The 23,956-nt window shown below is 44.7% G+C and overlaps 1 protein-coding gene across 2 annotated transcripts in view; it reads left to right on the top strand.

Annotated features, from left to right (window-relative positions):
- DNM3 (dynamin 3) overlaps positions 1-23,956 on the top strand; it is a 1,044,597-nt gene that overhangs the window by 713,172 nt on the left and 307,469 nt on the right. For both annotated transcript variants that reach the window (XM_030208630.1, XM_030208629.1), the window contains exon 16: positions 12,918-13,027. In XM_030208630.1, the coding sequence (XP_030064490.1) occupies positions 12,918-13,027 (110 nt within the window). The remainder of the gene's footprint in view (positions 1-12,917; positions 13,028-23,956) is intronic.

Below are 23,956 nucleotides of genomic sequence, written 5' to 3'. Positions count from 1 at the left end.
ATTCCTTTCCTAATAATACCATACATTCTACTTGCTTTCTTAGCCACTGCAGCACACTGAGCAGAGGGTTTCAACATATCATCAATGATGACACCTAGATCCCTTTCCTGGTCAGTGACTCCTAATGTGGAACCTTGCTTCAGGTAGCTATAATTCGGGTTCCTCCCAGATGCATCACTTTGCACTTGCTTACATTAAACATCATCTGCCGTTTGGATGCCCAGTCTCCCAGTCTTGTTGTTTTGCAATCTTTCACAATCCTCTTGCGATTTAACAGCTTTGAATAACTTTGTTTGCTTCCCTAATTTCCTTTAACATTTCTACATCTGTCTTTTAATACCAGCCAGGTGTATGGTAGTACACTCCTATCACTATCCTTTTCCCTTTTACAAATGGAATTTCAATTCGTAGAGATTCCAAGATGTGTTTTGTTTTCTGCAGAATTTTCAATCTATTTGATTCAAGGCTCTCCTTAACATACAATGCTACCCCTCCACCAATTCGATCCACCCTATCACTACAATATAATTTGTACTCCGTTATGACAGTGTCCCAGTGGTTATCATCCTTCCACCAGGTCTCAGAGATGCCTATTATATCAAATTTTTCATTTAGTGCAATATATTCTAACTCTCCCATCTTATTTCTTAGGCTTCTGGCATTCGCATATACTGTAGACATTTCAAACTGTTTGTTGTTCCTATTTACATCATGCTCTGTATTTGACAGTATTAATTTGCAATCTTTTGTCTGAATTATTTTTATTTAAGGACACCTGATCTACTACGGTCTCTTTTGCAACTTCACTATCGGGATACCCTATCTTCCCTGTTTTGGTGATATCTTTGAAAGATACCTTATCCCGAACCATGCGCTTTTGAGTGACTGTCGGCCTTCCCCCAGTTTCTAGTTTAAAAGCTGCTCTATCTCCTTTTTAAATGCCGAAGCCAGCAGCCTGGTCCCTCCCTGGTTAAGGTGGAGCCCATCCTTTCGGAGTAGGCTCCCCCTTCCCCAGAATGTTGCTCAGTTCCTAACAAATCTAAAACCCTCCTCCCTGTACCATCCTCTCATCCATGCATTGAGACTCTGGAGCTCTGCATGTCTCTTGGGCCCTGCGCGTGGAATGAGTAGCACTTCAGAAAATGCTACCGTAGAGGTTCTGGATTTGAGCTTTCTACCTAAGAGCCTAAATTTGGCTTCCAGAACCTCTCTCCCACATCTTCCTATGTCATTGGTACCCACATGTACCAAGATAGCCTGCTCCTCCCCAGCACTATCTAAATTCGTATCTAGGTGATGCGTGAGATCCGCCACCTTCGCACCAGGCAGGCAAGTCACCAGGCGATCCTCACGTCCACCAGCCACCCAGCTATCTATATGCCTATTGATCGAATCACCAACTTTAACAGCTGTCCTAACCCTTCCCTCCTGGGCAGCACTTGGAGACATATCTTCGGTGCGAGAGGATAGTACATCCGCTGGTGGGCAGGTCCTGGCTACAGGAGTACTTCCGACTTCACCAGGGTGATTCTCTCCTTCTAGGAGACCTACCTCCTCCAAGGTAGCACAGGGGCTACCAAACTGGAGGTGGGACTTCTCTACAACACCCCTGTAGGTCTCTTCTGTATACCTCTCTGTCTCCCTCAGCTCCACCAATTCTGCTACTGTAGCCTCAAGAGAATGGATAAGTTCTCTGAAAGCTAGGAGCTCTTTGCATTCGGCACACACATATGACATCTCACCAACTGGGAGATAATCATACACGTGACATTCAATTGTCACGATTGTTACTGTTTTCTTGGTCTGTGCACGCCTCGCCCTTTGGTGGCCAGTACCGGTGACTGCTTTAGACTATCTGTTGCTGTTTTCCAAACAGGTTAGACAGGTCCGGATTTTCAGGTCTGCCAGACTTGCTTGGCTTGTTTGTACCTAAGCAGCATCCTTACTTGCCTTGAGATTCCTGCAGCTGAGCCTGAGCTGATGATGGGCTTTTTAGGCGCCTGTGGGCTTTGCTGCTTTGCCTTTGCAACGCCAAAGGTCGAGGTTAGTTGGTGTTCTGTTAGAAGCACTTCTGCCTTGCTTTACCCTTTTGGGGCTGCTAGGAGCACTTCTGCCTTGGTGTGCTGTTAGAAGCACTTCTACCTTGCTTTACCCTTTTGGCTTTCCTGCTTTACCCATTTGGTGCTGATAGGAACACTTCTGCCTTGCTTGTTTCTGTACCTTGTATCCTGTGTGAGCATCCTGAACCATAATCCTGTTTTAGTCAAGCTTGTTTCTGTATCTAGTATCCTGTGTGAGAACCCTGAGTCCCAACCCCCTTTCAGTCAAACTTGTTTAGAATCCTGTTTGTCCAGTCTATCTGCAAGCTCAGTCCAGTAAGTCCTGACAGCCGCCTGCACCTGGGGGCTCAACCTCTGGGGAACGGTGGTCAAGCGCAGGTGAAGACTAGTTGCTCTGTCCTGCATATCCCCTGCTTGCCTACTGCTTTAGTTCCAGTCCTGTGGTTCCAGTTCGGTTGTTTCAGCTTTGCCTGTCTACAGCTTCTCCTGCCTTGCTTCTGTGAACAGTGCTATATTCACTCCATTCTTCTATGTACCTTTGCCAGTCAATCATGGTCCTTCTCCAGGATTTTCTTCTGTGAACATAGAAGTATTTGTTTAGCACGTTTGCTTTTTCCTCATTATCCACGTAGCAGTTCATAGCATCTTTTCATGTTATGGCATGCACACTGACTTGCCTCCTCAATGTAAGGAGTCAGGCAGCGTAGTTGTCACAAGTGATAGAAGCTGCTCTTGATGGTTGCTTGTATTTGAGAGATCAGAGTACGTGTTGAATTGAACTGTATTCCAAGGTTCCTGACGTGATATGAGGGAGAGTTCAAATTTCCCAAAAGAGATTTTGATGTCAGGTATGTGCCCACTTGTGTTAGGGACCGATAGAAGCTCAGTTTTACTTGGGTTCAGGCAAAGTTTGTAGTTTATAACCCATTCTTGAATAGATGCTAGACAGGTAGTCAGTTTATTCAGGGCTGTGGGTAAGTCAGGTCCAATAGGTATAAGAAGCTGCACATCATCCACATAGATGTAGAACTGTGTCCATCGACCAAATCAGTTCTGCTAGTGGCTTGAGGTAGATATTGAACAGAATAGGCAACAGTATTGATCCTTGTGGTACCCCACAGGTCAGGTCAGTGCCTATGGTGACAATGGGGTGCTGCCAAATACTATGGACTGTTGTCTGTCTGATAGCTAGGCTAGGTTCCATTGATACCTGTTTCTACCAGCCATGCTAGTATGATATGAGAGAAGAGGGAAGAGAAGGATGTAGTCATACTCCCCCTGAACTTACAGTTCTCTGCCATTTATAACCCTCACCAAATACCCTCTCCCTATACACTTAAAAGCCCACACACTTACACCCCACCCAGACACACACAGCTTGCTCAGTTACTCAATACTCACACAATCACATGCTCACTCACACACACCCCATTCATGTATTTAAAAACATAACTTTGTGCAGTGATGACACCATTGCACTTTTCAACTGATTTAGCTATAGTTTAATAGAAATATAGAAACATGATGGCAGATAAAGGCCATATGACCCATCCAGTCTGCCCATCCTCTGTAACCCCTAATTCTTCCTGTTCCTAAGCGATCTCACATGCTTATCCCATGCCTTTTTAAAGTCTGGAACAGTCCTCGACTCCACCACCTTCATTGGGAGGCCATTCCACGCCTCCACCATAGTTTCTGTGAAATACTTCCTTAGGTTACTCCTATGCCTATTCCCTCTTAACTTTGTCATATGCCCCCTCATTCCAGAGCTCTTCTTCATTTGAAAAAGGCTGTCTTCCTGTACATAAATGCCCTTGAGATATTTAAACGTTTCTATCATGTCTCCTCTCTTCCTGCTCTCTTCCAGCGTATACATGTTGAGGTTCATAAGCCTGTCCTTATAATTTTTGCATTCAAGACCGTTTACTAATTTCATAGCTGCCCTCTGGACCGACCCCGTCCTGTTTATATCTTTCCGTAGGTGCGGTCTTCAGAACTGCATGCAGTACTCCAAATGAGGCCTCACCAGAGACTTATACAACGGCACTATCACTTCCTTTTTCCTGCTGGTCATGCCTCTCTTTATGCACCCAAGCATTCTTCTGGCTTTGGCCGTCACTTTTTCTACCTGTTTGAAAGCTTTAAGGTCGTCACACACAATCACCCCCCAAGTCCCGCTCTTCCTTCACACACTGAAGCACTACACCCCCTATATTGTACCATTCCCTCGGATTTTTGCGACCCAAGTACATGACCCTGCATTTTTTGGGATTAAACCTTAGTTGCTAAATATCGGTACATTCCTCTAGCTTTGCTAGGTCCTTCCTCATGTCATTCACACCCTCCGGGGTGTCCACCCTGTTGCAGAGTTTAGTATCATCTGCAAAGAGATAAAGCTTACCAGACAGCCCTTCCGCAATATTGCTCACAAAGACATTAAAAAGAGCCGGCCCTAGGACCGATCCCTGCGGTACTCCACTGACGACATCCTTTTCATCAGAGCAAACTCCATTTACCACCACCCTCTGTCTCCTACCATTCAACCATTTTTTTACCCAATCAGTTACTCTAGGTCCCACACCAAGGGCACTCAATTTATTTATCATTCGCCTGTGTGGAACCACGTCAAAGGCTTTGCTGAAATCCAAGTATACGACACCAAGCGCCCTTCCCAAATCCAATTGTTTGCTAATAGAATTAAAATAAAGAACAATTAGACAAAGATCACTGAAATCCTATATGGAGCAATTTTAATAATTCACATTACTTCATGGCTATCATTGGAGGGCCCCACACTGCTGTTGTAGCCCCACCAGTTGACATTCCTTCTTTTTATTTTGGGGTTCAAGAGTTGCAGAAGCTCCTGCAGCAGTGTTGAACTGGAGTGGCAGTCACTTGTGAACCTTCCAGGGAACATCCACCCACTTCTTGGTCACTGGGTGTAAGGTGTATTACTCTGGCAAAATACCTCTTGGGCCTAAACACTGCTAAGGTCAACCTTTGGTTATGTGCAATGTATGTAGATGCTTTGAGTGAAATTTCAAGGGAAATGAGGAGTAATGTTCTATGAAAATATGTAACCACAAAATGTGTGCACTAATTGAGCCTGTGCACTTGTTTAATTTACTATGGTTACTTATAGTCTGTGTCACCCAAATTGATTGAAAGCAGATTACAAAAAACACATACAATACTACCATTTGACACAAATACAATAAATCTGAATATATTCCACTATCAATTACATCTAAAACTAAATGTAATCATAAAGTATCCACAGTCATCATGTTGAAAGGCTCTCCCTATATATCCATCTAAATTCTCTTTCATTAAATACTTTTGAAATAGCCATTTTAAAAAGATGTTTTGTAAATGATAAATAATTGTCCCAAATCTGAATGCTGTCAGGCAATTCATTTCAGTGTAGAGGTTCTCTATTAATATCTTCTATTAAAAGTAAGTCTATAAAGTTCTGTGGTGAAGGAAATTGAAGCTTCTTAGAAGAGACCGACCTAGTCATAGAAACATGACGGCAGATAAGAACCAAATGGCCCATCCAGTCTGCCCATCCTCAGCAATTGCTACCTCATCCATTCCTCAAGAGATCCCACATGGCCATCCCGCGCTTCCTTAAACTCAGACACAGTCCTCGTCTCCACTCTCCACCATCTTCACCGGGAGGCAATTCTATAAGTCCACCACCCTTTCTGTGAAAAAGTATTTCCTAGGATTACTCTTGAATCTATAACCTCTTAACATCATCCTATGCCCTCTAATTCCAGAGTTTTCCTTCACCTGAATGAGGCTTATCTCCTGTACATTAATGCCACAGAGGTATTTAAACGTCTCTATCATATCCCCTCTCTCCCACCTTTCTTCCAATGTATACAGATTGAGAGCCTTAAGTCTGTCCCAATACGCTTTACAACAGAGACCACTAACCAATTTTGTAGCTGCCCTCTGGACCGACTCCATCCTGTTGATATCTTTTCGTAGATGCGGTCTCCAGAATTGTACACAGTATTCTAAATGGGGCCTCACCAGAGACTTATACAAGGGCACTATAATCTCTTTTCTTCTGCTGGCCATTCCTCTATCTATGCACCCAAGCATCCTTCTGGCTTTGACCGTCGCCTTTTCTACCTGTTTGGTCTCCTTGAGAAATTTTAGATCAGGCGTATGCGTGGATGGCCAAGAAGGGTAAATTAGTATGGTTATATTTGAAAATACTGTAAATGTGTGTGCTTTTACTCCTTGTGTCTAAACACATCCAAAGGAAATGCTTTTTTATTGTGTTGTAAAGCATGCATATTGTAAACACAGACAGCCCTGTTTACGCAGTCAAGGAAGGTTGAAAATCTGTGTTCAAAGATTTCAAATCTTGGAAGATGCTTTCCTGTGTACCAAATTTATGGAACAATAAGAGTAAAATGATTTTTAAAAAGTTGTAGCCAACTCCTCTGACACTTCTCTTTAGTCCTTAGATAGGTCTCCTACAGCTGAGAAGGGGGAGACTAACCTTCTGGCTCCTAAGGAGCAGTAAGAAAAGCTTGCTTCAGGGCCCTACTCTTTTGGATGCTTTACGTGGGCACACTGTCTCCCCTTTTCTCAGTCCTTGTAACCAAATGGCGTCAAGCCATCTTTTGTGGGCGGAGGAAGTGGCATCAGCAATGAGACACCTGGGGGGCCGGGCTGCGAGTGCTATACCTGCTCCGCTCCTTTCACAGTCCCCTTTAAAATCCACGTGCAAGCTTCAGTTTAACATAACTGTGAAATTTCAGGAGAAGTGGGAGTAGCTTAAGGTGCATCAGAGGAGGAACGATTGAGCGAACAGTGACCGGAAGTGAGTGACGCTCCCCGTTTGTATGAGCAATTGCGCTCAACTTAGAGGGAACATTGGTTGTATGTAATTGAGGTAGTTAGAAGCAGTGGGGTAACTTAAGTGAGTGGATGGATTAGTGGAAGAAGTACTGAATGAGAGAGTGGATGGCAGTAATAACAGGTAGATGTTGAATGAGTAAGTGAATACACAGGTTATGAGTGGTAGGGTGAGCTGAGGATGGAGTTGATGGAGGCGCCGGTGTGCTCCAGCCCGATGCCGAGGCCTCCGACACCGACGCCGCTTGCGGCACCGGTGTTGACCGCCACGCAGGTGGAATCCCCGTCGACATCGATGGAGGGAGCTTCATCCCCGCCGACGCAGGAGTCCACCGCTTGACGCCATCATCGAGGACGTGGTTCCCCGCAGTCGAGACGGGCCCGGTTTAGGTCAGAGCTGCAAGAGCTCATGTCCGACACCGAGGAAGAGGCCTCGTGGGGGGAGGAGGAGGACCCCAGATATTTCTCCTCAGAGGAGTCTGAGGGCCTTCCTTCCGACCCCACTCCTTCACCGGAGAGGAAGCTCTCACCACCTGAGAGCCTCTCCTTTGCCTCCTTCGTCAGGGACATGTCTATTTGCATTCCCTTCCCCATGGTCTCTGTGGATGAGCCGAGGGCTGAGATGCTCGAAGTCCTCGACTATCCATCACCACCTAGAGAGTCTTCCACGGTAACATTGCACAATGACCTCAAAGAGACACTGCTTCGGAACTGGCTGAAGCCATTATCTAATACCACCATCCCCAAGAAAGCGGAGTCCCAATACAGGATCCACTCTGACCCAGAGTTGATGCGGCCCCAATTGCCTCATGACTCGGCGGTCGTGGACTCTGCTCTCAAGAGAGCACGGAGTTCAAGGGATACCGCCTCGGCGCCCCCGGGGCGGGAGTCCCGCACTCTGGACTCGTTTGGGAGGAAGGCCTACCAATCTTCCATGCTCGTGACCCGCATCCACTCATACCAGCTCTACACGAGCATTCACATGCGGAACAATGTGAAGCAACTGGCGGACCTGGTCGACAAGCTCCCTCCGGAGTAGTCCAGGCCTTTTCAGGAGGTGGTCAGGCAGCTGAAGGCGTGCAGAAAATTCCTGCCAGGGGTATCTATGACACCTGTGATGTGGCATCCCGAGCTGTGGCCCAAGGTATAGTGATGCGCAGACTCTCCTGGCTGCGTGCCTCTGACCTGGGCAACCGCACCCAGCAAAGACTGGCGGATGTCCCTTGCCGGGGGGATAACACTTTTGGTGAGAAGGTCGAGCAGTTGGTGGACCAACTGCACCAGCGGGAAACCGCTCTCGACAAGCTCTCCCACCGGGCGCCTTCAGCATCCACCTCAGCAGGTGGACGTTTTTCCCGGGCCAGGCAGGCTGCGCCCTACGCCTACAACAAGTGTAGGTACTCCCAGCCGGCCCGAAGGCCTCCTCAGGCACAGGGACAGTCCCAGCGCGCTCGTTCCCGTCAACAGCGTGCGCCTAAGCAGCCCCCGGCGCCTCCACAGCAAAAGCCGGGGACGGGCTTTTGACTGGATCCATGGGAACATAGCCGCCATCAAAGTGTCCGTACCGGATGGCCTGCCGGTCGGGGGGAGGTTGAAAGCTTTTCACCAAAGGTGGCCTTTGATAACCTCCGACCAGTGGGTTCTCCAAATAGTCCGGTGCGGATACACCCTGAATTTGGCCTCCACTCCATCAAATTGCCTGCCGGGAGCCCAATCCTTCAGCTCCCATCACAAGCAGGTACTTGCAGAGGAACTCTCCGCCCTTCTCAGCGCCAATGCGGTCGAGCCCGTACCACCCGGGCAGGAAGGACAGGGATTCTATTCCAGGTACTTCCTTGTGGAAAAGAAAACAGGGGGGATGCGTCCCATCCTAGACCTGAGAGGCCTGAACAAATACCTGGTCAAAGAAAACTTCAGGATGCTTTCCTTGGGCACCCTTCTACCAATGATTCAGAAAGACGATTGGCTATGTTCCCTGGATTTAAAGGACGCTTATACTCACATCCCGATACTGCCAGCTCACAGACAGTATCTCAGATTCCGTCTGGGGACACGGCACTTTCAGTATTGTGTGCTGCCCTTTGGGCTCGCCTCTGCACCACGGGTGTTCACGAAGTGTCTCGTGGTGGTTGCGGCGTATCTACGCAAGCTGGGAGTGCATGTGTTCCCGTATCTCGACGATTGGCTGGTCAAGAACACCTCAGAGGCAGGGGCTTTCCGGTCCATGCAGTGCACTATTCACGTCCTGGAGCTGCTGGGGTTTGTGATAAATTACCCAAAGTCCCATCTCCAGCCAGTCCAATCTCTGGAATTCATAGGAGCTCTGCTGAATTCACGGACGGCTCAGGCCTTTCTTCCCGAAGCGAGGGCCCACAACCTCCTGTCCCTCGCTTCCCAGGCCAGAGCGTCTCAGCAGGTCACAGCTCGGCAGATGTTGAGACTCCTGGGTCATATGGCCTCCACTGTTCATGTGACTCCCATGGCTCGTCTTCACATGAGATCTGCTCAGTGGACCCTAGCTTCCCGGTGGTGCCAAGCCACCGGGAATCTAGAAGATGTCATCCACCTGTCCCCCAGTTGTCGCAATTCGCTGCACTGGTGGACACTTCGGACCAATTTGACCCTGGGACGTCCATTCCAAATTCCGCAGCCCACGAAGGTGCTGACGACGGATGCATCTTGCCTGGGATGGGGAGCTCATGTCGATGGGCTTCACACCCAAGGACTGTGGTCACTCCAGGAACAAGATCTTCAGATCAACCTCCTGGAGCTCCGAACGGTCTGGAACGCACTGAAGGCCTTCAGAGATCGGCTGTCCTATCAAATTATCCAAATTCGGACAGACAATCAGGTTGCAATGTATTACATCAACAAGCAGGGGGGCACCGGATCTCGTCCCCTGTGTCAGGAAGCCGTCGGGATGTGGCGTTGGGCCTGCCAGTTCGGCATGCTTCTCCAAGCCACATACCTGGCAGGCGTAAACAACAGTCTGGCCGACAGACTGAGCAGAGTCATGCAACCGCACGAGTGGTCGCTCCATTCCAGAGTGGTATGCAAGATCTTCCGAGAGTGGAGCACTCCCTCGGTGGACCTTTTCGCCTCTCAGACCAACCACAAGCTGCCTCTGTTCTGTTCCAGACTACAGGCACACGGCAGACTAGCGTCAGATGCCTTTCTCCTCCATTGGGGGACCGGCCTCCTATATGCTTATCCTCCCATACCTTTGGTGGGGAAGACCTTACTGAAGCTCAAGCAAGACCACGGCACCATGATTCTGATAGCGCCTTTTTGGCCCCGTCAGATCTGGTTCCCTCTACTTCTGGAGTTGTCCTCCGATGAACCGTGGAGATTGGAGTGTTTTCCGACCCTCATTTCGCAGAACGACGGAGCGCTTCTGCACCCCAACCTTCAGTCTCTGGCTCTCATGGCCTGGATGTTGAGGGCGTAGATTTTGCTTCGTTGGGTTTGTCTGAGGGTGTCTCCCGGGTCTTGCCTCTAGAAGGGATTCCACTAAGAAGAGTTACTTTTTCAAGTGGAGGAGGTTTGTCGTCTGGTGTGAGAGCAAGGCCCTAGAACCTCGTTCTTGCCCTGCACAGAACCTGCTTGAATACCTTCTGCACTTATCAGAGTCTGGTCTCAAGACCAACTCAGTAAGGAATCATCTTAGTGCGATTAGTGCTTACCATCATCATGTAGAGGGTAAAGCCATGTCTGGAGAGCCTTTAGTCGTTCGATTTATGAGAGGCTTGCTTTTGTCAAGGCCCCCTGTCAAGCCTCCTGCAGTGTCATGGGATCTCAATGTCGTCCTCACCCAGCTGATGAAACCTCCGTTTGAGCCACTGAATTCCTGCCATCTGAAGTACTTGACCTGGAAGGTCATTTTCTTGGTGGCAGTTACTTCAGCTTGCAGAGTCAGTGAGCTGCAGGCCCTGGTAGCTAATGCTCCATATACCAAATTTCATCATAACAGAGTAGTACTCCGCACTCACCCTAAGTTCCTGCCAAAGGTGGTGTCGGAGTTCCATCTTAACCAGTCAATTGTCTTGCCAACATTCTTTCCCAGACCACATACCCGCCCTGCTGAACGTCAGTTGCACACATTGGACTGCAAGCGAGCTTTGGCCTTCTATCTGGAGCGGACACAGCCCCACAGACAGTCCGCCCAATTGTTTGTTTCTTTCGACCCCAATAGGAAAGGGGTCGCTGTTGGGAAACGCACCATATCCAATTGGCTAGCAGATTGCATTTCCTTCACTTACGCCCAGGCTGGGCTGGCTCTTGAGGGTCATGTCACGGCTCATAGTGTTAGAGCCATGGCAGCGTCAGTGGCCCACTTGAAGTCAGCCACTATTGAAGAGACTTGCAAGGCTGCGACATGGTCATCTGTCCACACATTCACATCACATTACTGCCTCCAGCAGGATACCCGACGCGACAGTCGGTTCGGGCAGTCTGTGCTGCAGAATCTGTTTATGGTTTGAATCCAATTCCACCCTCCAGGACCCGATTTGTTCTGTTCAGGCTGCACTCTGTTAGTTGTTCTTCATAGGTCAATTTCTGTTATGCCCTCGCCGTTGCGAGGTTCAATTGACCTGGGTTCTTGATTTGAGTGAGCCTGAGAGCTAGGGGATACCCCAGTCGTGAGAACAAGCAGCCTGCTTGTCCTCGGAGAAAGCGAATGATACATACCTGTAGCAGGTGTTCTCCGAGGACAGCAGGCTGATTGTTCTCACCTACCCTCCCTCCTCCCCTTTGGAGTTGCGTTTTTTCCTCATTCCTTTGCTTGTCATTCAACTGAGCGGAAACGGTCGTGCACGGGCGGGAAGACGGCCGCGCATGCGCAGTGGGCGTGCCCTTAATGCGGGACCGCCCGCGAAGTTTTGTTCCAGTTGGTGGGGGCTGCCGTGGACGTCAACTCAGTCGTGAGAACAATCAGCCTGCTGTCCTCGGAGAACACCTGCTACAGGTATGTATCATTCGCTATATGCCCAGCTGTCAGGGACCTTCTATACTTTTCTGTCGTCCTCCTCGCCTCAGCCATGCAGCATTAGGGGACCAGCTGCACATTCTAGGATTAAAATAAAGGATTTCTAGTGTTAATAGCAAAATCTAAATTGGGATCCAAGTTGCTAGTTTTTTGGTTTTTTTATATGGAAGAATATCAGTACTGCTATATGCCACCTGAGAATACAAATATTTATAACACTGAAAATTAGGTGGAGCAAATAAACCATGTGTAAAAGCTAAGGGGACTATAAAACTGCCTAGATTTGTATTGGCTTTTCTAGATAGATCATGTAGATACAGAGAAGACATGATATGACCCTTTATGGAACCCCTCTCTAGGTTTGGGCCCTACTCTCTTCTTCCATTCCTTCGTTGAATGTGGATTGAGAAAATTGTTTTTATTATTATTTATTGCATTTGTATCCCACATTTTCCCACCTCTTTGCAGTCTCAATGTGGCTTACAATACTTCATGAATGGTGGAGATATATAAGAAATAAACATGTAGTATTACAGAGTATCTTGGGTAACATGATAATGGTAAAGCATGAAAGAAGTATAACAAGCAAATATTTAAAAGACAATTCTGGATATATGTGGAGGAGTTCGCATTTATTGGTCTTTGTGGTATGCCTTGTTAAAGAGATGGGTCTTTAGTAGTTTGCGGAAGTTAGTTAGTTCATAGTTTGTTTTTAAGTTGCGCGGCAGCGCATTCCAGAATTGTGTGCTCAAGTAGGAAAAGGTTGATGCATTAGTTTGTATTTTAGACCTTTGCAATTGGGGAAATGAAGATTAAGGAATGTGCGGGATGATTGTTTAGCATTCCTGGATGGTAGGTATGAGTAGTATGGGAGATTTACTGAATAAATCTTGATCAGTATAACATTACTATCATTTTAATATAAGCTCTGTATTGCATATTGAAACTCATACTTAATCTGAGCTGTTTGGTTTGTTTGTGTTTTGGATTAGGAGAAAGAGAAGAAATACATGCTCCCTCTAGACAACTTGAAGGTCCAAGATGTCGAAAAGAGTTTCATGTCCAGCAAGCATATCTTTGCACTTTTTAACACAGAACAAAGGTAGGAATGCAGAGCAACATTTCTCTGTACACTCAAGGCTTTGCTGAAAGAGCTGTAAAAAGGTTAATGTATTTTCCATTACGTCCCAAGGATCAGTCCAGACATAAAGTGACCATCCGGCAACAGGTGATGATAGAGAACTCTAATGAGTTGTGCCTCATAAGCTCCTGCGCTTAGCAACCAAGCCAGTATTCTCTTTCTCCAGCAGGTGGGATAGCAGCTCCTGTGTGTGGTGACTTCTGTGTGGCCTCCTGTCCTGCTTGTAGATTCAGTTGAGTTTGGGGTTTAGAATATCCTGTACACCTAATAGTCTAGGGGCAAGATGCACTAAACTAAACGAGCCTTTAAAGACCCTTTAATGAAAAGTTTTAAACTGTGGCATGCACTAAAGGCCATTTTCCGACGGTGGTAGCAGCTAACGAAAACGGAATCCAGATGAGCAAATTGTGCAGAAACCCTATTGTAATGAGATGCACTAACCTTTTCCGATTGCCTTAATGGTGGAAATCGCCATAAAATTTAACGAGAGGTTGTACCTCTCGTTGGGGCTGCGCTAGATTGAAAAATTGTCAAAAACGTATGTCATATACGCCGCCCGAAGACACCGTGCCGCTCACTTCCCCGTTTTTCAATCAGCTGATATCGGAGAGTGCAGTTGAAAGCGTGCATCACAAAAATAGCCTTCCATTTTGGCCAGGTTTTCAATCAGCTGATATCGGAGAGTGCAGTTGAAATCGTCCATCAGAAAAATAGCCTTCCATTTTGCCCAGGTTTTCAATCAGCTGATATCAGAGAGTGCAGTTGAAAGCATGCATCACAAAAATAGCCTTCCATTTTGGTCAAATAATAAAAACTTCCTTTTTGGCCATGCTTCACTCAGCTGAAAGACCTGGAAGTCTCTGAGCCAATCACAGCGCGTGTATCTGAGCTAAACGCGCTGTGATTGGCGCAGAGACTTCTAGATCTCTTAGCTGACTATGAAGCAAGGCCAAAAAAGACGTTTTTATTATTTGGGTGTGAATAATGGCCAAAATGGAAGGCTATTTTTGTGATGCATGCTTTCAACTGCACTCTCCGATATCAGCTGAGCGGCGTGGCATCTTCAGGCAAGGTGATATCATAGGTTTGGCAATTGTGGAGATTACACCAGATTAACGATACTTTCATGCATCCGACGTTTGAATACCGCGCCGAACATGTGCGTCTTTTTTTTTAGTGCATCCTTCGTTTTTTCTAAAACGGTAATGACTTTTACGTTTTCTGTTGTTTTACGTTTTGTTGATGCATCTTGCCCTAGGTCCCTTCCTGTTTTCCCATTGCTATTTTCTATCTCTATTTCAGTGTTCCCTTCTCTTTTTTTCCTGCCTCTATAAAAAAAAAAAAAGCAACTACTGCTGTTCTTTTTGAGAGCACTTGTGCTGTGGGAAGATGCTTCAGTGCCTTGGAAGTCACAAGACTGTTTTCTGTGAGTATATTTATTATTCTCTATGTCTGAGCCTATTAAGTCTTGAACACGCTGCGGGGGTAAGCTCTCGGCTACTGGTTCTTGCATGCTTTGGTTTACTTCTGTGGACAAGCCTTTTTTGCCTACCTTGGCCATCAGTACTCCGTCTCTGGGAGTTCAGTCTGGCTCTGCTCCAATGGTGGTTTTCACAGCCATTTTGTCAGCGGGTTCTCGCCTTCTACCGTGTCCCAGGATTTGGTTTTGCGGGCATAGAAGTTTCTGCCCTGCATTTTTATTAATGTCTGCTCAAGCTGCCAATCATCCTTACCCTGACATTGCTTTTGAGGATCAGCTTCCTAAGAAGCAAAAACTTTCTGTTTTGCAGGATTTGGAGAATGTTCCTCCTCGGGACTCAGAGGAGGTTTTATCTGTGTATTCTGACTGTTCTAGTTCTGCTGATAGGCCTTACTTGGACATTTCAGAGGCAGATGGGGGTGATAATCCTACTTGTTGATCACAAAATCTATGGAGGCTGTAAACATTTCTTTCCCTGCTTCTCAGTCCTCTGGTCCTGCTCCATCTATTATGTCAGGTATTAAGAGACCTCCTGTATCTTTCCATATTCATGAAGCTATGCAGGAACTTATTGCAGCTCAGTGAGAGATCCCTGATTCTAACCTCTGGGTGGCTCACACTATGTCCAAATTATATCCGCTTCTGACGTCTGATTTAGAGCAGTTCTGCCTAAGGTGGATGCCCTTATTTCGGTGGTTACTAAATGTACCACTGTCCCTGTTGAAGGCAGCAGTGCATTAAAAGATATGCATGACTGCAAGCTTGAGGTTTTCTTGAAACTTGCCTTTCAACTAGCTGAATTAAATTCTCAGGCAGCAATCTCTTCTTCTTTTGTAGCTAGGGCTTCTTTATCATAGATTCAACAATTGTCCACATTGGACTCGCCTCCAGACTTTCTCCCTACCCTAGAGATGGAGTTGTCCTATTTGTCAGACAGAGAGGGGCACAGGTAGAAATTTCATTTATTTTATCGTTCCAAAGAAAGAAGACTCTTTTTGCCCGGTTCTGGATCTCAAAAGGGTGAACAAGTCAGAGTGCTGCACTTCCACATGGAGACTCTTCATTCTGTCATAGCCTCAGTCAAGGAGGCTTATTTTCATATCCCAAGTTGGCCTCCTCATGGGAAATTTCACCAGTTTGTGATCCTGGGAGATCATTTTCAATTCAAGGCCATGCCTTTTGGCCTCGCCACTGCACCTCGCACATTTTCAAAAGTTATGGTGGTGGAGGCATCCTTTCTTCACCGGCAAGGGATCCAAGTACATCCTTACTTGGATGATTGGCTAATTTGAGTAACTTCTTATCAAGAGAGCCTTCGCAGTACACAGACAGTCCTGTCTCTTCTTTCTGCGCTGTGTTGGGTGGTGAATTACAGCAACAGTTGTAAATCACCTGGTGTTTCTGGGAGTGTACTTCAGTACCCAGGAGGGGAAGGTCTTCCTGCCTCAGCATCATCAGCTTAAGCTCAAACAGCAAATTCTCAGGCTTCTCTCTTCCCTGCCTATGGGTGTGAGATTATGCTCAGGTTCTCGGTTCTATGTCAGCAACTTTGGATGTTCTGCCTTGGGCAAAGTTCCATATGCGGCACCTACAGTCGTCCCTGTTGAGCCGATGGTCTCGGGGACTTATGACCAACTGGTGCCATGGACGCCTCAAGCCAGACGGAGTCTGACTTGGTGGCTTCTCCCTGTACACACTCAGACAGGGTTGCCCTTACAGACTTCCAGTTGGTGTGTTCTTACCTCCGATGCCAGTCTCTTCGGATGTTGAGCCCAATATCTCCACCACTCTGCACAGGGCTGCTGGTCAAGAGTGGAGGCTTTCTGGTCTATCAACAAATTGGAATTTCGACCTGTCCGGAAAGCTCTATTAGCTTTTGCGTCTCTTCTTCATGGGAGGGCAGTGCGCGTGCTCTCGGACAATGTCACAGCCGTGTCTTACATCAACAGACAAGGAGGAACAAAGAATGTATCTCTAGCCCAGGAGGCACATCATCTTTTTCAGTGGGTGGAATTGAACTTTCCAATGATTTCAGTGTCTCACATAGCGGGTTCACTGAACTCGCAAGTGGATTTCCTCAGCACTGTGTCTCTGGACCCGAGGGAATGGCAACTGCCAGACTGCATTTCACCTCATTTCCACACAGTGAGGCCTTCTGATTCTGGACCTCATGGCATCCAGACTCAGTGCACAAGTACACAGATTCTACTGCCACTTCAGGGAGAAAGACTCCCTAGGAATGGATGCACTGCTACAACCTTGGCAGTCCTTTATGTGTTTACTCCGTGGCCTCTCATGGGAAGGATGTTGCATAGGATTCCTCCCCTCTTAAGGATTACTTTCGTATAGCCCATTTGTCAGGACTGATCCTTGGGATATAGTGGAAGGCAAAATTAGTTAATTACCTGATATTTTTCTTTCCTTTAGTTTCAAAGGATCAGTTCAGAACCCGCCCTTCTGTGATGGTTTCTGTTTTTCCAGGTTCTAAGTAATTTTGGGTGTTTGTATTGTTCTGGTTCCCTTATTTCTAAGGCAAGAGTTTTGCCCTTTATTTCATAGTTCTTTTTCTATCTAGAGGCCGTAGTTGTTTTTCTCTGGAAGTCACTCTTTCACCGCTTTGTTATTGAATATTGGCTTGGTTGCTAAATGCAGGAGCTTATGAGGCACAACTCATTAGAGTTCTCTATCATCATCTGTTGGCGGATGGTCACCTGCTGGCAGATGGTCATTTGTCTGGATTGATCCTTTGGGACTAAAGGAAAAAAATTATCAGGTCATTAACTAATGTTTCCTTCTTTGACACATGGAACTCTCATAACATGTCAGTTACAGGACTTCTTAGAGGAATCTGATTGCTTTGATAGGCACAGACCAGATCAGGGCATAGAACCAAAGCAGTTTAATTAGTATTACTGGATATATGGCAGTAAGAAATCAGGAAAAGGAGAGGCCAAGATTCTTGTTCTACTCAAGCCTCAGCAGCATTTGACTTGATCAATTACAGTTTCCTAAAGAAAAGCCTAAGACAAATTAGAGTTAGGACCCTGAGAATAAAGATGTATATCCATGCTGATGATGTGCAGCTATTTCTTTAGATTAAAATTGAATAATGTTATGGGTAAAGTCTAAAACTTTGCCTTGGTTGTATCCACCTTTCATAGTGGTGGAGACATTTTACCCTTTTCTTTCAGATGTTATGAATCTTGGGATTATTATTGATTTGGCCATCAGTTCATGGCAGTGGTCAAGAATACATTTAAAAAGGAGCCTGCTAAAACAGCTTCAATCTGTATTTTGATCTGTTCATTTTAAAATGGTGACTCAACTTCTGCCAGACATAGCAAAACTTTTTTACGATTATTTTAGTCACATGTACAGCTCTGCTAACCTGGGAGAGGGCCCTATTCTTATCAACTATTTGGAAGATTCAGGGATGCTTAGGCTTAATTCAGAGATGATTACACATCTAACTCCCCTATTCAGGCCAAAGAGTACCAAAAAGTTGTTACAGCACTTTAATAGATGCTCTACCCTTATACGCCAGCACGGCATTTATAACATTGATACCCAGGCCTGGTAAACCTGCTGATCTTCCAGAATCCTATTGTCCTATATCCCTAATGAATGTTGATTTCAAAATATTGTCTCTGTTACTGGCAGATTGCCTGGCCACTCATCTTCCTAAGATATTCTGCCCAGAGCAGGTAGGGTTTGTCTCTAGGAGACAATCTGTCCTTCATGCCTGCAAAGCCTTATTGGCCATGTCCCATAGTATATCCACACAGACCCTAGCAGTTTTAGTGAGCTTAGATGCCAAAAAGGCCTTTGATAAGGTCCATTGGCCCTATCTGTTTAAGTTCTTGGGGTTGGATGGCTGGTATTTGCAAGCCTTGAAGACTCTATATACTAATCCCACTGCTAAGATCGTAGTGAATGGTAACCCCACTGCCTCTTTTCCTATCTGTTGGGGTACTAGGCAGGGTTGCCTCCTTTCCCCCCTCCTCTTTTTGCTCTACTTGGAACCATTATTACGTACCATTCAGAGAGATCCAGATATTCATGGGTTCTTCCACTGTCAAGGTGCTGTCATTTGCAGATGATGATTTGTTGGTATTAACACAGCCTCAGTACTCATTACAATCCTTACTACATTCTGTGGAAGAATTCGGTTACTATTCAGGTTTTGTTCTTAACAAGAAAAAGTCTGTGGTGATGCCCTTGCAATTATCAATCAAGTGGAACTCGGTGGGCCCATTTCCCTTTGGGAGGATACCAGTATCAAATACTTAAGAATTAGACTACCTGGAGACCTGACAACTATATTCTCTTAATATGTCCCCCTTGTTGTTCTCCACGGCTCAGAGGCTTTAGGTGTGGCAGACATATCCTGTATCTTTAATGGGAAGAGTTGCTTTATATAATATGTTTGTCCTGCCACAGTGGCTCTACATCTTTCAGATGTTGCCATTGCAACTCTGTCACTCATCAACACTGATAAAGTTGGTAATTAGCTTTCTGTGGCAGGACAAAAAATCTCATTTGTCTTATATTTTATTTTTATTTTTGTTACATTTGTACCCCGCGCTTTCCCACTCATGGCAGGCTCAATGCGGCTTACATGGGGCAATGGAGGGTTAAGTGACTTGCCCAGAGTCACGGGCAAGTGTGATCAAATACAATAAAACTAATTAAAAAGGTAAATTGTATCACATCCTCTCAAAATCCCCTTTCATTTCTCTACATTCCAACAAATCACTCTTAAAGAGGTCCTTAAAAAGCCACGCACCCTTGACTATAACTAAGTTTTGGTAACTGGCATCAAAAGATCTAGCTGAGCAGTTACGAATTTGTGGCTTTGTGTTCAGACTTCACGCCACACCCACTACATTTGCTCTTCGTCTATGATTTGACCTGAAAGAGGTTGGACTCGTCACGTTACACGGTGTCAACTATTTCCTGCAGCAGCACCAGCAACTTAGGTTGTAGAAACTGGCGAGTTTCTGGTTCTCGATGTGTGAGGAGAAGAAGTCTGGGTTTATGGTCCGGCAGTACACGTTTGGCAAAGAAACTGGCGAAAATGAAGACGGCAACCAAAGTCATTTTTCCCATATCTAAGGGTGGGCTTGGTATATTAAATATTCAGTTGTTTGCACATGCCTGTTCAATGCGCCACATCAATGATTGGTTCCGTACTACATCTCAATTTTCTTTCATAGAGGTTGAGAAGACTTTTTCCCCTCCCCCCTTATCACTTTTTTTCACCATTCTTTTCATTTTATCATAGTGTCCTGTTTGAAAGTTAAATAATAACTTATTGGATTTACTGTGTGTACTTACTCCAGAGCTTATATCAAATCTGATCATGTTATGATCACTGTTATCAAGAGGCCCCAGCACCGTTACCTCCTGCACCAGATCATTCGCTGCACTAAGGACTAGGTCTAGAATTGTTCTTCCTCTTGTTGGCTCCTGAACCAGCTTCTTCATAAAGCAGTCCTTGATTCCATCAAGGAATTTCACCTCTCTAGCATGCACTGATGTCACATTTCTCTAGTCAATGTCAGTGTAATTAAAATCTTCCATTATTATTGTGTTCCCCAGTTTGTTAGGCTCCCTAATTTCTGATAACATTTCTACATCTGTCTCTTCATCCTGGCTAGGTGGAAGATAGTACACTCCTATCATTATCATTTTCCCCTTTACACATGGAATTTCAATCCATAGGGATTCCAAGATGTGTTTCGTGTCCTGTAGAATTTTAAGTCTATTCAATTCAAGGCCCTCCTTAACATACAGTACTACCCCTGCACAAATTTGATCAACCCTATCACTGCAATATAATTTGTATCCTGGTATGACAGTGTCCCACTGGTTATCCTTCTTCCACCAGGTCTCAGACATGCCTATTTTTTTTTTTCATTTAGTACAATATATTCTAACTCCCATTTTATTTCTTAGGTTTCCGGGATTTGCATATGTTTGTTGTTCCTGTTTACATGTTGCTCAGCAGTTGACAGTAATAATGTGCAATCTTGAAAATCTGTCTGCTTTTTATTTAAAGACTCCTGGTCTACTCTGCTCTCTATTGCAACCTCATTATCGGGATCCCCTGTCTTCTCTGTTTTGGTGATATATTTTAAAGATACCTTATTCCAAACCATGTGCTCCTGAGCAACTGTCAGCCTTCCCCCAGTTTCTAGTTTAAAAGCTGCTCTATCTCCTTTTTAAATGCCGATTCCAGCAGCCTGGTCCCACCCTGGTTAAAATGGAGCCTATCCTTTCGGAATAGGCTCCCCCCTTCCCCAGAATGTTGCCCAGTTCCTAACAAAGTCCTGCTGTGCCTATTAGAGGCTATTTGTTAATGCTGTGGTAAAAATTTCAAGTTTTGAAACTAGGGGGAAAAGGGTATAGAGACTAGTTGATAAAGTTTGCTTTTTCTTTTCTTTTTATTCTGCCTATCAATAACCTATCAAGGAATCCTTTAAACCCTAGTCTTTAAGTTACCAATGCACAGAGCAAAATAATGTTCTCTTACCAGATAAATGTCCTCTTCTCTCAGAACTTCTCAGAAAGAAAGTGGGACCTTTCCTCTCTATACAGTTTTGATTCTATGGGAACTGCTTCAAACAAACCCTTTGAAGCTAACTCAGTAATCAGATTTCCCTCAGTAACCTTTGCAAATATTCTATTTCCTCACACCTTAATTAACACCTAATTCAGGTCAGCTGCAGTGCCACCTCTCCAGCAGCCAAAGAACAGAAAATAACTGTCTTTTAGGAAAGAATCTGAGCTTTGCTACCATCCTTTTTAAAGTCCTTTGGCTGTTAAGTTTCTACCTCTAGAAAAAGTTTCAGTTTAAAACTATGGGGAAAGTTTCTACCTCTAGAAAAAGTTTCAGTTTAAAACTATGGGAAAAGGGTTGTACGCTATGGAAACTAGTTAATAATGCTTGCTTATGTCTCTCTCTCGCTCTCTTTGTTTTTTCATTTCCCTAAGACTGAACTAAGTCTTGCTGTGCATGTTAGAGGCTATCTTTTATTGCTGTGGTACAAAGTTCAAGTTTTAAAACTAGGGGGAAAAGGGTATAGCGAATAATTGATCAAGTTTTAAAACTAGGGGAAAAAGGTATAGCGAATAATTGATAAAGTTTGTTTTTCTTTTTCTTTTTTTATTCTGCCTATCAATAACCTACAATTCCTCCTTTAAACCCCAATCTTTAAGTTCCCAAAGCACAGAGCAAAATAATATTCTCTTACCAGAGAAATGGCCTTTTCTCTTAGAACTTGGACTTTTCCTCCAGGAACTTATCCAAACTTTTTTTTAAAACCCAGATACGGTAACCACTGTTACCATATCCTCTGGCAGCGAGTTTCATAGTGAAAAACGATTTCCTCCTGTTTGTTTTAAAAGTAGTACCATGTAACTTCCTTGAGTATCCCCTTGTCTTTAAGAGTAAAAAAATGGTTTACGTTTACCTGTTCTACATCACTCAGTATTTTGTAGACCTCTATTAGATCCCCTCCTCAGTCATCTTTTTTCCAAGTTGAAAAGTCCTTACCTCTTAAGCCTTTCATATGAGCGGAGGTCTGTCCCCTTAATAATTTTGGTCACCCTCCTTTGAACCTTTTAAAATTCTGCTATATGTTTTTTAAGATATGGCAACCAGGCTTGCACATAATACTCAAGGTGTGGTCATACCATGGAGCGATACAGAGGCATTATAATATTCTTTGTCTTATTTTCTGCCCCTTTCGTAATACTTCCTATTATTTTGTTTGCTTTTTTGGCCACTGCCACCGCCACCTCACACTGGGCAAAAGATTTCAGTATATTGTACACGATGACACCTAGATGTTTTTCTTGGATGCTGACTCCTAGGGTGGAACCTAGTATCAAATAACTATAATTTGGATTATTCTTCCGAAGGCATGCTTGCATCACTTTGCACTGTCCATATTAAGGGTGTCTTTTACAAAGGCATGCAAGCGGTTTTAGTGCACGCTAATGATTAGCGTGCACTAAACACTAGAGACACCCATAGAAATATATGAGTGTCGCTAACATTTAGCATGTGCTTATTCTTAGCGTGTGCTAAAAATGCTAGAGTGCCTTTGTAAAAGGTCCCCTAAATCTCATTTACCATTTGGATGCCCAGTCTTCCAACTTCCTAAGGTCTTCCTGCCATTTTTCACAATCTGCATATGTTTTAACAACTTTGAATAGTTTTATGTCATCTACAGATTTAATCACTTCACTCATCATTCCCATTTCCAGATCATTAATAAACATGTTAAATAGCACTGATCCCAGTTCAGATCCCTGGGGCACTCCACCAATCACCCTCCTCCACTGAGAGAATTGGCCATTTAACCCTACCATCTGTCTTCCATCATCCAATTCCAAATCTACCACAGAACATTGCCTTCTATCCCATGGGTCTTTAATTTTCTCAAGAGTCTCTCATGAGGGATTTTGTAAAAAGCTTTTTGAAAACCTCCACATGTTTATTCATGCATTTAAATAAATGAAACACATTGGTGAGGCAAGACTACCATTGGCTGAATCCATGTTGACTCTGTCCCATTAAACTATGTTTGTCTATATGTGTTCAGTGATTTTATTCTTTATTATAGTTTGCACTATTTTGCCAGGCACTGACGTCAGGCTTACTGGTCTGTAATTCCCTGGATAACCTCTGGATCCCTTTTTAAAAATAGGCATTAAATTGGCCACTCTCTAATCTTCAGGTACTATGGACGATTTTAACGAGAGGTTACAGATGACTAATAGCAGATCCGCAAATTCATATTTGAGTTCTTTCATACACTGGGGTGTATACCATGCAGTCCAGATGATTTACTGTTCTTTAATTATGTCAATTTGGCTCAGTATGTCTTCTGGGTTCACCAAGATTTTTTCCAGTTCCTCTGCATCATCACCCTTGAAAACCGTCTATGGTACACGTAGATCTTACATCTTCAAGAAAGACCGAAGCAAAGATTCCATTCAACCTCTCTGCTGTGGTCCTGGCCTCCCTGAGTGCCCCTTTTACTCCTTGATGATCTAACAATCCCACGGATTCTCTCACAGGCTCTCTTCTTCTGACATACCTGAAAAAGTTATTACTATTAGTGTTTGCCTCCAAGGCAAAGTTCTCTTCACATTCTCTTATGTCCTTCTTTATCAGTGCTTTGCATCTAATTTGCCAGTGCTCATGTTGCTTCTTCTTTTCTTCATTCAGATCTTTCTTCCATATTCTGAAAGATGTTCGTTTGGTTCTAATAGCCTTTTTCACTTCTCCCTTTAACCATGCTGGCTGTTGTTTGCTCTTCTTTCTACCTTTATTAATACATTGAATACATCTGGTATGGACTTCCAAAATAGCATTTTTAAATAATATCCATTCCTGA

The sequence above is a fragment of the Microcaecilia unicolor genome, chromosome 6, assembly GCF_901765095.1.
Source record: "Microcaecilia unicolor chromosome 6, aMicUni1.1, whole genome shotgun sequence".
NCBI classification, from domain to species: Eukaryota; Metazoa; Chordata; class Amphibia; order Gymnophiona; family Siphonopidae; genus Microcaecilia; species Microcaecilia unicolor.
Note: the sequence above shows the minus strand (reverse complement) of the source record. Positions and strands in the feature narration are given on the sequence as shown.